General features: G+C 33.8%; 1 protein-coding gene across 1 annotated transcript in view; it reads right to left on the bottom strand.

Annotated features, from left to right (window-relative positions):
* Nucleotides 1–2911: 2911 nt before the first annotated feature.
* LOC140434601 (uncharacterized) overlaps nucleotides 2912–15265 on the bottom strand; it is a 147368-nt gene continuing 135014 nt past the window's right edge. Inside the window, exon 12 of the mRNA XM_072522982.1 lies at nucleotides 2912–9623. Within this exon, the coding sequence (XP_072379083.1) occupies nucleotides 9397–9623 (227 nt within the window). The 3' untranslated portion in view covers nucleotides 2912–9396. The remainder of the gene's footprint in view (nucleotides 9624–15265) is intronic.

Below are 15265 nucleotides of genomic sequence, written 5' to 3'. Positions count from 1 at the left end.
CAGTCACAGTATCCAAAGTGTCATCAATACCTGACAACGGATAACTAATCTTAGCCGTAAAATCATTTAATCTCCTGTAATACACACAGAATCTAGTAGAACCATCCTTCTTTTTCACAACAACAACTGAGGAACTCCACGGACTTTGTAATGGTTTTATTACACCTTGTTCGTGCATTTCCTTTAACAATGTCTCAACTTATTCTCGTTTTGCAAACGGTACTCTTCTAGGAGCTTGTTTAATGGAAGCAGTATTTCCAGTGTTTATTCGATGTTGGGTTTATTTATTTATAGTTTATTCTTCGTTCGCCCGTAATCGTTGGATATCAAGGAGAATACATCTTCAGAAGTTAGCAGCAGTTTGTTAAGTTTTTCCTTCTTATTTTTGTCGAGATATTCAGTAGACTTCTGGTATAGGAGTTGAAGCGATGCTGTTGAAGCGAAGCCATTGGTGATTTTTGTGGTTGTACAATACAATTTCTGATACTAGCAACACCCTTGAGAGAACCTATTGAATTTCCTTTCTTTAATCGAACATCGTAATCGTTGAGATCCATTATTTGGGAAAGGAACAAGTTGCCGTACATTCTAACTAGACTTCTTGCTGAAATTGCCTTTAGGAAGTTGTTGTGTAACTGTTTCCGATATTCTAAGAACAGTAGTCGGTAGGTCTAGTTCTGGTTTCGCAACAACAGGTATTATGATCTCGGATTGGGCTGGTAATAGAACATCTTCAACACAGATGCGGTATATTGTTTCAATACATTCTGTTGACATCACTTGTTCATCTTTAATTTCAAGAACATTTGCTTTTAAATCCACGTTACAATGAAGCAAGAAATCTAGACCAACAATGACATCATCCATGATATCAGCTACCAGAACACGATGTGTGATTTTCTGCCCTTTGAGCTACAACTCCACGTCGGTATAACCATGGATAGAAGCTATCGTTCTGGTTGCGGTTGTTATAGAATAGCTTCTCTTGCATCTATGGTCCTCCGGCACAGATATCATCCTTAGGTAGACTATAGTGCGGGCTGCGCCAGTATCAATGGTAATTTGACAAATTTTTCCATTAAGCTTATCCAAAATCATCAAGACTTTTTCCGTTGTGCTGAAGTTGTGAAACTCTAATTACTGGGGCATTGTAGGGGTCAACCAGCTGTCGCCACTTACGGCTGGTTGCTGTTCAACATTGATTTCTATGATAACCTAGTTCTGCACACTATCAACATATAAGCGTGATTGGACGACTGTTGTGACTCTTATTTTCCAATCGCTTGAAAAAACCTTCAAGTCTTGTTAAAAATTCACCTAATTTTTCATTATCGTTGGTAGACTGATCCTGGCGAATTCTTATGTGACTTTTTGAGGCGGTTTTGGTTGCATCGTACTCTAATGCATGAGCCAAGACGTCTTCTTGTGTTTTATTTTTAGCCGTTGGCATAACCTGCTGCATTTCGTCGTCGCATAGTCCATCTACAAAACTCTGGACAGCCAGTTGTTCCAGAAAGTCATCTGGGGCAGTACGATAGGCTAGTCTGATTGGGCGTGCTATATCGGTTTCAAATTCTTGTAGAGATTCACCGAATTTCTGCTGTCTGAACCTTAACTGAGTTTGTTACACTTGCTGCAGATATTTGTCAACATATCGTTTTTTGCAATTGAGACACCAAGCTGGAAAAGTTCTTTTGCTGTTTCTCAGAGGTGGTGTGCAAAACACTCAGGGCTTCTCATAGGAGGAAAACTACAAGTGCAGTGGCCTTTTCTTTATCTGACCACGAATCATCCCGTCATCTCAGAAAACATTTCAAGTTTTTCTCGACACTATCTTACCACAATCTATTTCCAGTCGGATCGTGAATGGTAAGAACAGACTGCAGAGAAAAGTCCTTTAAATACGGTTATTACAAACTTTTTTTATGAAAAAATTTGAACAAGACCTACAGTCAGAAGGTAAAAATTTAGTGATATGGAGCCATGGGTAGAATAAACCTTAAAATCTGATAAATTTCTCTATTCCTAATATGCAGTTTAGTATATAAATAAAAAATGTCAAATATATTGGAGACAGAGTATACGGAAAACCAATGCACATCGTTATTTATTTGTACAACTCGAGTCACCTATTTGACCAGAACATAGGTAGGAATCATAAAAATCACAACGGATCATGATACCCGAATATTTGAACGTAAATATTTGGGAGAAGAATTAAAACATTTTAAAATCGCGTTGAGACGTTCAAGAGATCGGAAAAAAATAAAAAGAACTTGTTAAAGAAGCTTACAAATTAAACATTATAATTAAATTAAATAGTATCTCCGACAGAAACCAAGTAAAAAGCAGGAGGAAATTTACACATAGGAGAATATAATTATATGTTTATCTATAGAGAAGTATCGTAATTTGCTTGTTTTATTGATGAATTTATTTATTGCTTGAATGATTGACTCACTTCGAAGTGAGAGTTCATCGGAACATTATCATTATCGATGCCGTTATAACTCTTCGTGATTCTTTTTCGTGTTTACTATTGCCTTCCATTCCTATTAGTCCTATGCCACTATTTCCCATAGACTCTCCTATTTTCTTCAGATTCTCTCTGATTTCATCTCTTCACCTCATTCTAGGCCGTCAGCTTGTGACGGATAAAGTTACTTAGAGTAATAAATATTAAACTCATCTAATATCCTGTACACCCGTAAGAAAAAACAACGCTTAAAAATTAAGTAGATAAGTACCTGATAGAAAAGGATGCTAGACTATTTTGCTGATATAAAAGGGTAAGTAGAAATAAATAGATAATATTAGAATTACATCTTTTAATATCTTTGATACATTTTACATATCATCCAATGTGAAATACTGATAAACACTATAAAAGTTAAGAACGTTATAGGTTTTAACAATCAGAACCGAACAAAGAGAAAACTATTTTTTAACAAAGCGGAAATAAAATTACAGTTTTAATTGACAGACGATTTATTATTAAAAATGAATTAAAAATTCAATATGTTTATATTATTATGTGAATTCTGTATTCACGTTCTTACTATCATTTACTTATTTATAGTTTACAATGGCATACCCGGGTAAAATTAAATATTGACTTTTTGCTGCTTTGAGAGAGGGCAACATTCTCTAAAGGCCATGATCGACAGGCTAGTAAAGCCGAGGTTTTGTGGCTCGTCGGTAAAGCTCGTTAGTGTATAATTGCAATACCGCGATTTTAAAATACCGACGAGCCCGACTAGCGGGTAACTTGAACGATATTTAGCCTCTATAGTAAATTAATCTTAATAGTACAAGATTCTACTACAGAATCACTACGTTCATAATGTAGGTAATAAAACTCACATTTTCACATGTAAAATGTGAGTTTGAAAATTAGGAGAATACATTGATATGAGGTTATCAGTCAAAAAGTGGCTGCCAATATTTTCAATCCAATTGAAATGCATGTTTTCTTTATATCCAATTTAAGCTATTTTTTTAATATGATGATATAAGGTTGCCTGAGCAAAAATGGTCAAAAATTAAGGTTGCCAGCTGTTAAAAACCAGAGGTATCAAAGATAAAGTAAAATAGTTATTATATATAACCAAGAATATAACACGACCGACATCGTATTGCCCACAATATAACAGCGTGATGCCTTCTATGTATTTAAGACCTTTCTCTGAAAGTGAAATTAAGGGAATTATTAAAACACTTAAGAAGAAAAAATTACCCGGTAATGACAACATTAGAGCAGAAACAATAATAATTATAGATAAACAGATCATAAAACCGTTGGTGGAACTAACAAGGTTAATATTTAAAAGAGGTCAATGTCCAGACAAATTTAAAAAAATAGTTTTAAGTTCTATATACACGAAGGGAGATAAACTAAGTTTGTCAAATTACAGACCCATCTTACTAATTACCACGTTAACCAAAATCTTTGAAAAATCTCCTAAAATCAGATTAACATCTTTCCTTGATAAACACAATATATATAGTCTTCGCAGTTTGGATTCTGTGAAGATATTTAGACAAATGACGCAATTATAGAACTCACCAATGAAATATACAATCGAATTGACAATAGCCAACCTACTGCTTGTGTGTTTTTAGACCTGCCAAAAGCATTCGCATATCACCAATACAACAGAAAAATGGGAAGAATATTTCAAAAAATTACTAACAGAACAAAGACCAGAATTTACTAACATGGAAGACAACACGATAGGTATACATATAAATTCATCACCATTACAAATAAGTAAATCAGAGATGCAAGGAATAACCAAATTCCTGAAAAATGGAAAATTCCCGGGTCCTGGTGACATCCCTGCAGAATTAGTGAAAGCCGGTACAGACAAACTCCAGGAACAGTTAAGAAAACTCTTTCAAGACTGCTTGAATGGGGCCGAATTACCAAAAGAATGAAAATTATCTATCATGTCAACTATCCACAAAAAGGGCAGCAAGGATCAGTGTGAAAATTACAGAGGAATTGCGGTAAACAGCACAATAAGTAGGATGTATGGGAAACTTATTAGGAACAAAATAGAAAATGACTATAGAGATTACGAAGCAGAGTCGATAGATGTATATCTATCGACGCATGCTAAAAACTCGCACAACTGACTCTTCAAACCAATAGCGTTGCGTTCTAGCTGTCTTTTACTTTATCTTTGACACCTCGACTTTTTAACAGCTGGCAACTTTAATATGCGACCATTTTTCTTAGGCAACCTTGTATCATCATATTGACAAAAATGCTTTATTTTATATAAAAAATAAGCATATACGTCATGAGCTGCGTATTTTATTTAAATAATAAATGAACGAAATAAAATTTTTGCTCATAAATTAATTACCTACTATTAATAGGATTAAAAATTTTTGCGGCCACTTTTGACTGGCAACCTGTTATCAATGTATTTTTCCAATTTTAAATATACCTATGTAAGAATCTGAGTTTGATTGACTACGTTATGATGTAGTGATCATGCTGTGGGATCTTAGACTATAATAAGTAAGACAAAATCTCATTTTTATTTCATTTGTTTTGACGTTTCGATTTCCGATCCGGAAACCGTTTTTAAAAAAATTATAAATTAACAAAAAATTAGAATTAAACTGAACACCAATTAGGTGTACAACCTTTTTAATTTTCACTAATTAATATCGCTTGTATAAGATATATATTCTTTAATATCAAATATTGTAAGCTTTTTGGATATGAATTGTTTTATATTAAAACCTTCAGATTAGAATAAATCAAATAATTTCAATGCTTAGGCTAAAAATAGTTTTCTTAATGTTAAAAGAGTCAATAATACTGAAAGAGTCTTTCAATCTAACCACCTATACGTACATGGTCACAGAAAAGAATTATCCCTATGTTAACAAATGTCTATTTTTGCTAATTGTGGAAAATTGTTGGCTATAGTTTTAAATTAGAATAGAAATAACTTAAATGTATATTATTTTAGATATTTCTTTCTTTTTAATAAGCAAATAAATATGAAAATACGAGCAACAATAATAAGTATATATTAAATTAAAACTTAGGTCACGAAATCCCAATTGCTAGAGACAACCAAACTGCTGAACTGCAAAGAAGAATCACTTTAGCATAGACCGCTATGGAGCGCTATCAGACATCTTCAAGAGCAACACACTAAATTATTTAATAAAGAAGACGTTCGACCAAAGTGTGCTTCCAGTCATGACTTACGGTGCCGAAACCCTTTCCTTAACCCAGGCTACAGCAACCAAACTCAGAGTAGCCCAAAGACGAATGTAACGCTCGCTACTTGGTCTGACTCTCAGTAGACAGAGTTAGAAACAAAAAAATAAGAAGAAGGACGGGTGTCACAGATGTCATAGAGCGTAGAGCATGGCTGAAATGGAACTGGGTGGACCATGTTGCCAGAATGAATGACGGGCGGTGAACCTAAAAAATTAAAGTGTGGAAACCACGAGCTGACAGAAGAAGGAGAGGTAGACCACCTACACGATGGACAGACGACGTGAAAAGAATCGCTGGGAATTGACTGAGCAAGCTTAAGACCGTTCAACTTTGGACGCAGAAGGCTGAATGAATATGATGATAATGATTATCGAATGATCGTGGGAGTTAACGGAGGTCTTAATTAATTAGCTCTTTCGTCATGTCAGACGTTATTGCCTGTCCCAAGACAGGTTAAAGGAGGTAGGCTATTGGTAAGATTAACTTCCTGACAAGAGTAGAATTAAAAAAAGTTCATAGAACCAACAATAAGCCTCGAAAATAGATTGATTTATCGAACACGAAATTGACGAGAAAACGGTACGTGAATAAAAACAGAAAGGGAACTTTGAGGATGGCGACATGCAGTATAACAGCCTAAACTAAAAGTACCAGAAATTAATAAAATCATTGAATGATCGCAAGATAGATATCATCGCGATCCAATACAGTGAAAAGAAGAGCAAAATACAACAGTAGCTAGGCGAATACCTTCTTATTTATAGCGTAGCCCTACTAATAAGCAAAAAAATGACGAATGCCATTGAAAGGGCATAAGGCAAAAGTCTCAGAGAGAATACTAATGGTCCAACTTAAAACGGAGCAACCCAGACTAAAAATAATAAGTGTATACGGACCTGAGAATTGTAAACCGTAAAAAGCGTGGGTTAAATTATATGAAGATCTGCAAAAAGTGGTGGCTCCAATATCACCACCTGTAACTTTGATGACGTTATGGTGACATCATCATAATTACGGTTATCCAAGAAGAAAAAGAACTAAATTTAAAAATCGACCTGCCTCGGCGTTTTTTACTGAAATGCTACCTAAAGGAGATATTTTGAATTTTCCAACCCAAACGTTCACACTGTATATGTATGTGCTCTACATAAAAATATATTTAAGTATATTCTTTTAGTAGAGCATAGTCATATTTCCAGATAATTAAAGTTCAAAAATTTTCTGTTGTGTGCTTGTTAGTTATGTGTTGACATATGGGAATTTTGGTTATTGTTGTTTTTCTATGAAGATATTAAGGATTTGGAATGTTGGAGTTCCTATGTTACCTATGTAGAAGTAAAAATATTGACCTGAGAGTCGAACTGGAAAACCCTAATTTAATTTGTACACAGGTAAAACACAGTTCAATCCATGGTTTTTTCTGAATCTCTTTTTGTTAAATTAGCAAACTAAGTTATAGTATATACCAAAATAGCAATGTAAATAGTATAGAAAAAATAGAGAGAGAGATGCACAGCCCGAGTAAGGGATGATGCTACTATTCTGCCATAATGCGCCTGAAATTTTATTTTCAATTTAACTGCATTTTTTGTATTTGCATGTACATATTCGCTATAGCGCTGATGTAGGCATTACATAGGCCTGTATTCATCAATATTTCACACAAACCTTTTAAGGCCTTTTCCAAGTCTTCACATTTACGTATAATCATATGCGAAAATAGTCTATATAATTTTGTATCATTAGTTTTGGATATTTACTCCAAGTAATGATTGTGTTGAGTTCTTGTAAATATGTATTAATTTTCAAAAAAAAAAAACAAAAATTTCAGTTTTACTAAAATCACAACTTAAACTTAAATCTACTAATTACTACAAAATTTTGATTAACTAACGAAAATAAAAGTTTGATAGTGGCTACATTTCAATGCACGCTAATTTAAATAGCATCATAATTACGTAGTGAGCCTCTCAAATTTTAAAAGTGAGACATAAAAACGATATAAATCCATTTTTATATATTCAGTAAACATTGTTAAAATAGAATAAACTACAATACAACAGAAACCGTGTTGTGTTTCGGCATTGTACCGAAACCTTACAAGCAGTCGCCATTGTTTTCCAAATCCAAGAAATCAAATTGATATTTTCTGTAGATGGATTTCTGAAAGTTGAAAATGGAAATAGGGAAATGAAACAAAGGATCATTTTGAGTTTATTTTTACCAGTACCAGGTAAGAAATGTATTTATTATAGTTATTTATATATAATGTAATAATATTCCAGTAGAACAGATTTCATGGACCATGTACTTCTGGGCAATACGTGCTAATTTGTAATGATCCTAAAGGGCAAAAATGCCGAAATGCTAGAGAGTACCCTGTATTATCTGTAGATGATTGTTTAAAAAAAAAAACAAAACTAAAAAAAAGGTATGAAAGTTACAACAAAGCAATACTTTACCAATAAAAAATTATAGAAATAATATATGACAACATCTAAATACCCACTACGATGTAAAATCGAAATTGATGGGAAAATAATAAAGTGGGAAGCAAGGTTTAGATATTTGGGAATAGATATAACTACAATAGTTATAGTTACAGAGATGTTGAAGAAGAAGAACGACCACAAAACTAAAAAGCAAGTAAAGCGGCAAGTCCTGGAAGGCGACACAATCTGGAAGAACAAACACCTAAGACAAGATACAAAAACAAGAATCTATAAAGCAGCAATTAGACCTATATTAACATACACGGCGGAGACAAGACCTGACACATCTAAAACGAGACGACTACTAGAAACAACAGACAAAAAAATACTCCGACGAATATCAGGGAAAAGTCTGTTGGATAGGGAGAGAAGCGAAAATATAAGAAGAGCATGCAATATAGAAGACATAAATGGATGGGTGACAAAACGGAAACAGGAGTGGAACGAACACATTCGTATAATGGCACAGGATAGGATAGTACGAATAACACGAGATAAGTCACCAAATGGACGAAGAAGTATTAGCAGACCAAAAAAAAGAAGGTGTAATAATTTAAACAATTTAGGAGGCTAATATTGAAGAAGAAACAGGCTGTAAAGCCTACATACAAGAAGGAAGAAGAAGAAGAAGAAATATGAAAATGGATGTGTATACCATATTTTTGGATAGAGAGAATTTTTTGTCTATATTCAGTTTTTATTTGTAAATGATGTTTTAGTAGAATATTAAAAACATACGTTTTGATTTTGCCGCCAAATGTTTTAGTTCATGTCCCGAAAACATAGGAACCTAAAAACTCTCTCCCTACTTTTAACCATAGGATATACCATGCTAGAGAGGTCTGTGCTGTGTTTATTTGCTGAGGGTATATCCGTACATTTGTCATTTGCATATGAGAATAATTACCAACATAAATTTAGAACCAACATTTTGAATGTTTTTCAACAATCAAATAAATATCACAAAATATATTAGAAATTTAAATTCTTCATTATTATTATTTTAATTATTGATTGTCCTTACGTTCAAAATCGGTTCTAGTTTTTTTTATTTATAATTATATCCAACTTAGTATCCACTATTAGCAAAAATAACTTGATATGTGCCAACAACCACTGACAGTTTTCTTAGGATTACCAAAAGTTCAGTTTAGGTCATAATCTTGAAATATTCTTAACTTTTCTCATATTTTCCATCCAAACTTCCAACCAAGCAAAAGACACGACGGCTATAACCATGAGAAATGCCAGTGAATATAACTTCCAGATATTACACAAAAAGCCGTGAAGTAGAAAAGATAATGATAGTCCTGAAAATTTGAAAAAGTTTGCGTTGGCAAATGCTGCTTCCCAATTGTCGGCATATTGACCAGTTAAAAATGCTGAAACAGAAAACAAAGTTATTATGTGTTTATTAAATTATCTTCAAGTGCTAGTTAATATTTCGTTTATAATTTTCATTAATTGGTTTACATTTACTTATAAGCAAATAATATTTCATAGACAAATAATTTTTTTAAGCCCTTCTCTCTATTCGGATTGCCGAATATAGGCCTCTCCTAATTCTCGCCATTCATCTCTGTTATTTGTAAGACGTTTCCACATTGGTCCTGCAGTTCTTTTAATATCGTCGCTCTAGTGCATTTGCGGTCTTCCTCGTAGTTTTTGGCTTCATATACCCGCCAATTCCCGATATCTTTATTCCATCGGCCATCCTTAAGACGTTCGTTATGTTCAGCCCATTTCCATTTCAGTTTAGCTACCTGTTCGACAGCATCTTTTACTTTTGTTCAATTACGAATGTCTTCATTGGTTTTATGGTTTTTGAGTGAGAAACCCAGCATCTGTCATTTCATAGCTCTCTCTAGAGTTTTTCTGATCTTCTTCATGTTTATTTTAGTGAATGTCCAGGTTTGAGCTCTATATGTAAGTACAGGTAGGATACAGGAATTTGGCGAAACACTTTGGTTCGCAGTCCTTGAGGTATGTTTTTATTTTTAAGTAAGTATGAGAGCTTTCCGAATGCTGCCCATCCCATTTTTACATGTCTGCTCATTTCGGTAGTCTGATTTTCTACCTAGAACCTTAACATTTTGAACCATATATGTATATTCATATACGTGTTCTATCTCTGTCTCTTGGATGTTTATCATAGATTTGTCATCTTTGTTTGACATTAGTTTAGTTTTGCTGAAATTCATTTTCAGTCCTTTTTTAGGGATTCTGTGTGTAGCTCCTCAATTACCGTATTCAGTGCATTCCACGTGTCGGCTATTGGTACTTCATCATCTGCGTATCTAAGATGGTTCAAATATCTTCCGTTAATAGGGATTTCCTTATTTTCCCAGTCTATTGACTTAAAGATATCTTCTAAGGCAACTGTAAATAATTTTGGAGATATTGTGTCTCCTTGTCTTACGCCTCGGTTGATTTTTACTGGTCTTGTTTTGATTCCATTACCCAACGTCACTATCATTTCAGCTTGTTCATAAATATTACCTATGTATTAATATTATGTACCTGGAGTCGATCCGGTTGTTGACTAATGCTTTTTCTATTGCCCACAGTTCTATGCTGTCAAATGCTTTTTGATAATCTATAAAAACCAGACATAATGGGAGATTGTATTCGTTAGTTTTTTCTATTAGGATTTTTAAAGTATATAGATGGTCACAGGTGCTGTACCCTTTTCTAAATCTGGTTTGTTCTACTGGTTGATATCAGGCAAATTTAATTGTTAACTTGTTTGTAATAATCTTTGTAAAGGTTTTGTAAAGTTGTGAAAGAAGTGAAATTGGTCTATAATTTTTCAGGTCTGTGGTGTCTCCCTTTTTGTATATTAGTATTGTTTTAGCAGTATTTTATTGTTTGGGTATGTTGCCTTCGAATTGACATTTATTTATTAAATAGTATTTTTAGATATGTGATGGCTTATTCTCCGCCTTCCTTCATCATTTCTGCTAGGATTTCATCGCTTCCAGGAGCTTTATTCCTTTTTATTTCTTTTACTGCTCTTTCTATTTCTTCGTGGTTTATTTGGGGCATCACTTCTGAGTTGACATTTGTTATTTGGCTTTTCAAGTTATGGTTTGAGGAGTTAGGGGGATCGTTTCTAGAGCGATACAGATCGGCATAGAACCTTTCAATTGAGTTTGTTTTATGGGATTTACTTTTTTCTAGTTGTCCTTGTTCATTTTTAATGGTTATTATGTTTTTCTATTATGACTTGTTCTATACGGTCTTCTTGATGTTTTTTAATGTCCTCTTTTATCTGTTTTCTTATTACTCAATTAAGTTCCTTAAATTCTGCAGTGTTTTTTTTGTTTTGTCTCAGAAGATTTTTTCTTTGTCTCAGCATGTTTTGTGATTCTACACTTATTTTGGATTTTTATTTTCTGTTAGCGGTTGCCACTTCTGAACTTCCATTTAATAGTTCTTTTGTTATGACTTCATTGATTTCATTTAAGATCGTTCTGTATTAGATTTGAGTTTATCTGTATCTATATTCCAAGTTTTTCTAAATTTATTTCTATTTTTATTATGTTTTATCTCTAATTTGGCTCTAACCATTCGGTGATCGCTACTTACTGACGCCGTATTTATTACTGTTACGTCCTGTATGATATCTGTTTTGTTACCCAGTATGTAATCTATTTCGTTCCGAGTTTTGTCATTTGGGGATAGCCACGTCCACTTTATTTGAGGTTTTTTCTTATGCATTCATTGCATAGTATTTGTGGGCTTGTAAGAAGTTTACTAGGTTTCTCCACTCTCATTTCTAACTCCAGAGCCGAATTGTCATATATAGTTTTCAGTTTTTTTTTAAGTTGTTGTCCGTTGTCGTTGTCTCCTATTATCATCGTATACGTGCTGTGATAAATCGTGCTAGTTTATGCAATTTTCTCATAAAATTCGTCTATCTCTTTATCGGGATGTGCTGCGGTTGGAGCGTATACTTGAATAATTTTCAGGGAGATGTTCTCGTTTACATTTAGCCTAATCATTGTAATTCTTTCAGATATTCCTACGAATGGCTTTACTTTTTGTACATATTTCTTTTAAATTAGATATTCTACGCCATCTAGGCTTTGTTCTAGGCAAATCATATGTACCCTGAATATGATGTATCATTTAGTGGGGTGGCGTAGCGAAATCTAGAGCACTACTTACAATTATTTTTCGTTAAGTTCTTGTTTAATTTTTTTTATTTAACTCCTTGGGCCTGCGTAGCGCAAGCGGTAGGATGCTTGACTCGCAAGCCGGTGGTCCGGGGTTCGAATCCCACCGCCGGCAAGAACATCTAGACATTTTAAAACTGTCTATAGGCCCCAGGTCGACTCAGCCTGAATAAAAATGAGTACCTTGGGTAAAACCAGGGGTAATAATAGACGGTTGAAGCGTAGCACTGGCCATGTTACCTTCCTTGTATACCGTAGGCCCTAGATATAGCAGACTACCCTGCTATACTCCCAAAGCCGCGACAGCGGTATAAAACGGGAGACTATTATTATTTAACTCCTTAACGAGACATTTATTTTTCCAAAAACGGTCCCAAAAAACCCATTTTTTTTATTAATATACTTGCTTCTTCACTTCTTGCAGAATTCAAAAATATACAAGAATTATACAATGTTTATTTTTGCTGTTGTTTATTTCTTTTAACTGTTGAGTATATGTATAAAAACTATCCCGAGATATCTCATTGATGAGATTTGATTGGATAAATAAAACCTGCGAGCAAAAGGTTTTGTTGTTTACCTTGCCAATAGCATTGTATGTTCGTTTTTCATCTAAAAGCCTTTCGCAGCAAACTAGACAACAAAAGTTTTTATGCACGCTGTGAATGATGATCAAAAAGTATTTATTTAGAAGAGCTTATAGTTGCATTGTAGCGTAAAGAACAAGACATGCATATGTATTTATATTTTTATAATAATGAACACAAACAAGAGAAACTAAAAGTTAGTTACCGTATGATTTGTCCTGTAACAGGGTAAGTTTTGGTACGTAACATTTGTTTTGGGAAATGTCGACCGGTAAGTCTTTGGAAGCGTTGAAGGTCTTCCTCTTGACACACCTCTATCTTTGTGGCAAACCTCAATCAGTTGCGCTATTAAACCCATTTGAAATTTTAGATGCGTTCCTAGTCCTTCACTTTTCTTGTACAGCAAAAAGCATTCCACTTAGCATGCTCGAGAAGGTTGGAGAATATTTGTTTGCAATAGCTCTTTCCACGCTTCCTAATTACAGGGTAATCAGCAAGATGTTGATCGACTCTGTCGGCGCTACTCATAGTGTTGTTGTAGTCTTGAACAATCCTAGTTATTTTATCTCCTTTAGATAAACTTCCCATTTATCCTTCCATTTCATTACTATTGATTTTCCTTTCTGAAACGCGATAACTTCATTTTTCTTAAGTTTGTTCTTCATTTCTTCAGACCCTTTCTTTACATTCTTATAGTACCATACGTATCTGTGCGAACTGCTAATAAAAGCTCAGTTAGTTCAAGCACAGATTAACAGAACACACAGATGCGAAACAATTGCGTCAACGCTGGGTACTGAGTTTTGGTAAACTCCGCCGACTCTCAGTTACCCAGAGGAGATTTGAGTTAGTACGTAGGCTCAAGCTTCTTATCAGTTTTTAAATAACCACACTGTAATTCGGACAGTACATGCGCTTATATCGTAGTGGTAAATTGACGGGCTGCTTATTGGGAATTTTTCATATTTTAAGTGTGAAATTTAAATAGTTGTGCTATATTTTTAAAAATGGTTGGATACACGTGTATTTGTGAAGTGTGTTTTAATGCATTTACTTATATGGATGTGTGAATGGATATGTGTATATCTATTCACTAGACTAAAAGCACACAGTGCTAGAAATAGTTGTTTTGGCAATCTAAAGACACCAAGTTATTAGTCCGTTTCGTTTATTTACCAATTGGAAATGATATATGTTAACCATTTTGATTAACTTTCTTGTAATAGTGGAATTTCTAAAACTTTGTTTAAAGAGATGTCAAAAATACTTTTTGACCATACATGTCTTAACTTTCCATTATCAAATTTGTGAATCTATTTACCAGATTAAAAACTTTTTATTCATTGAAATATACCAATAGAGATCTACAGCATTTAAAAAAATCGAAACCATCTAAGAGAAAAATAGACGTTTTATCTCATATTTAAATTCCAAATGAATATTTTACGTTGTCAATCTTGCAATTGGAAACTGTTCAATATTTTTTTATTTTGCAGAAAGAATCTTCTGTATTATTTTGTTGGCTTAGCAACAATATTTAAATTGTACTTTAGCTATTGTTATTCTTGTCTTTGTCCTTTTTCTATTTGTTAGAACATAGTACTTTCAAAAGTAATCACTAGACTATATTTATTTATTTATACGCACAACAGGCCGTTTAGGCCTAGGGCATTTTTTTTTAAACATAATCCTAATATTACCTAATTACAATTATTTTAAACAAAACTTTAACTTAAATATGTATATACAACATTCTTAACTACTCTGAAGGACAATATTTGTCCATTCGCTTCTATTTTGTGCTTTTCTTTTCCAGTCCCTCACCTTCACGTGATTAAGGTCTTCCTCCACTTTACTAATTCACCTCGTTCTGGGTCTACCTCTTCTTTTGGGGCAGATTAGTTTTCTGATAATTACTAGTTTAGGTATTCTGTTTGCTGCCATTCTTTTCACATGTCCCAACCATCTGATTCTTTGTGACTTGACGAACTTAGTAATGGTAGGTTCTTTGTAGAAAGCCAATAATTCATTGTTGGTTCTTCTCTCCCAACCATCTTCTGTCTTCTGTCCTCCGAATATGCGTCTCAATATTTTCCTTTCCCATCTTTCTAGAGTATCCTCTTCCTTCTTATTTAATGTTCATGTCTCACCGGCATATGTTACTGTGGGTCGAATTACTGTTTTATATATTCTAAGTTTACCTTGTCTAGCAACGTATTTTGAGTTCGGTAGGGCTCTTAAACTACCTAATTTTTTATT

This window comes from Diabrotica undecimpunctata, chromosome 2 (assembly GCF_040954645.1).
Source record: "Diabrotica undecimpunctata isolate CICGRU chromosome 2, icDiaUnde3, whole genome shotgun sequence".
Classification (NCBI taxonomy): domain Eukaryota; kingdom Metazoa; phylum Arthropoda; class Insecta; order Coleoptera; family Chrysomelidae; genus Diabrotica; species Diabrotica undecimpunctata.
Note: the sequence above shows the minus strand (reverse complement) of the source record. Positions and strands in the feature narration are given on the sequence as shown.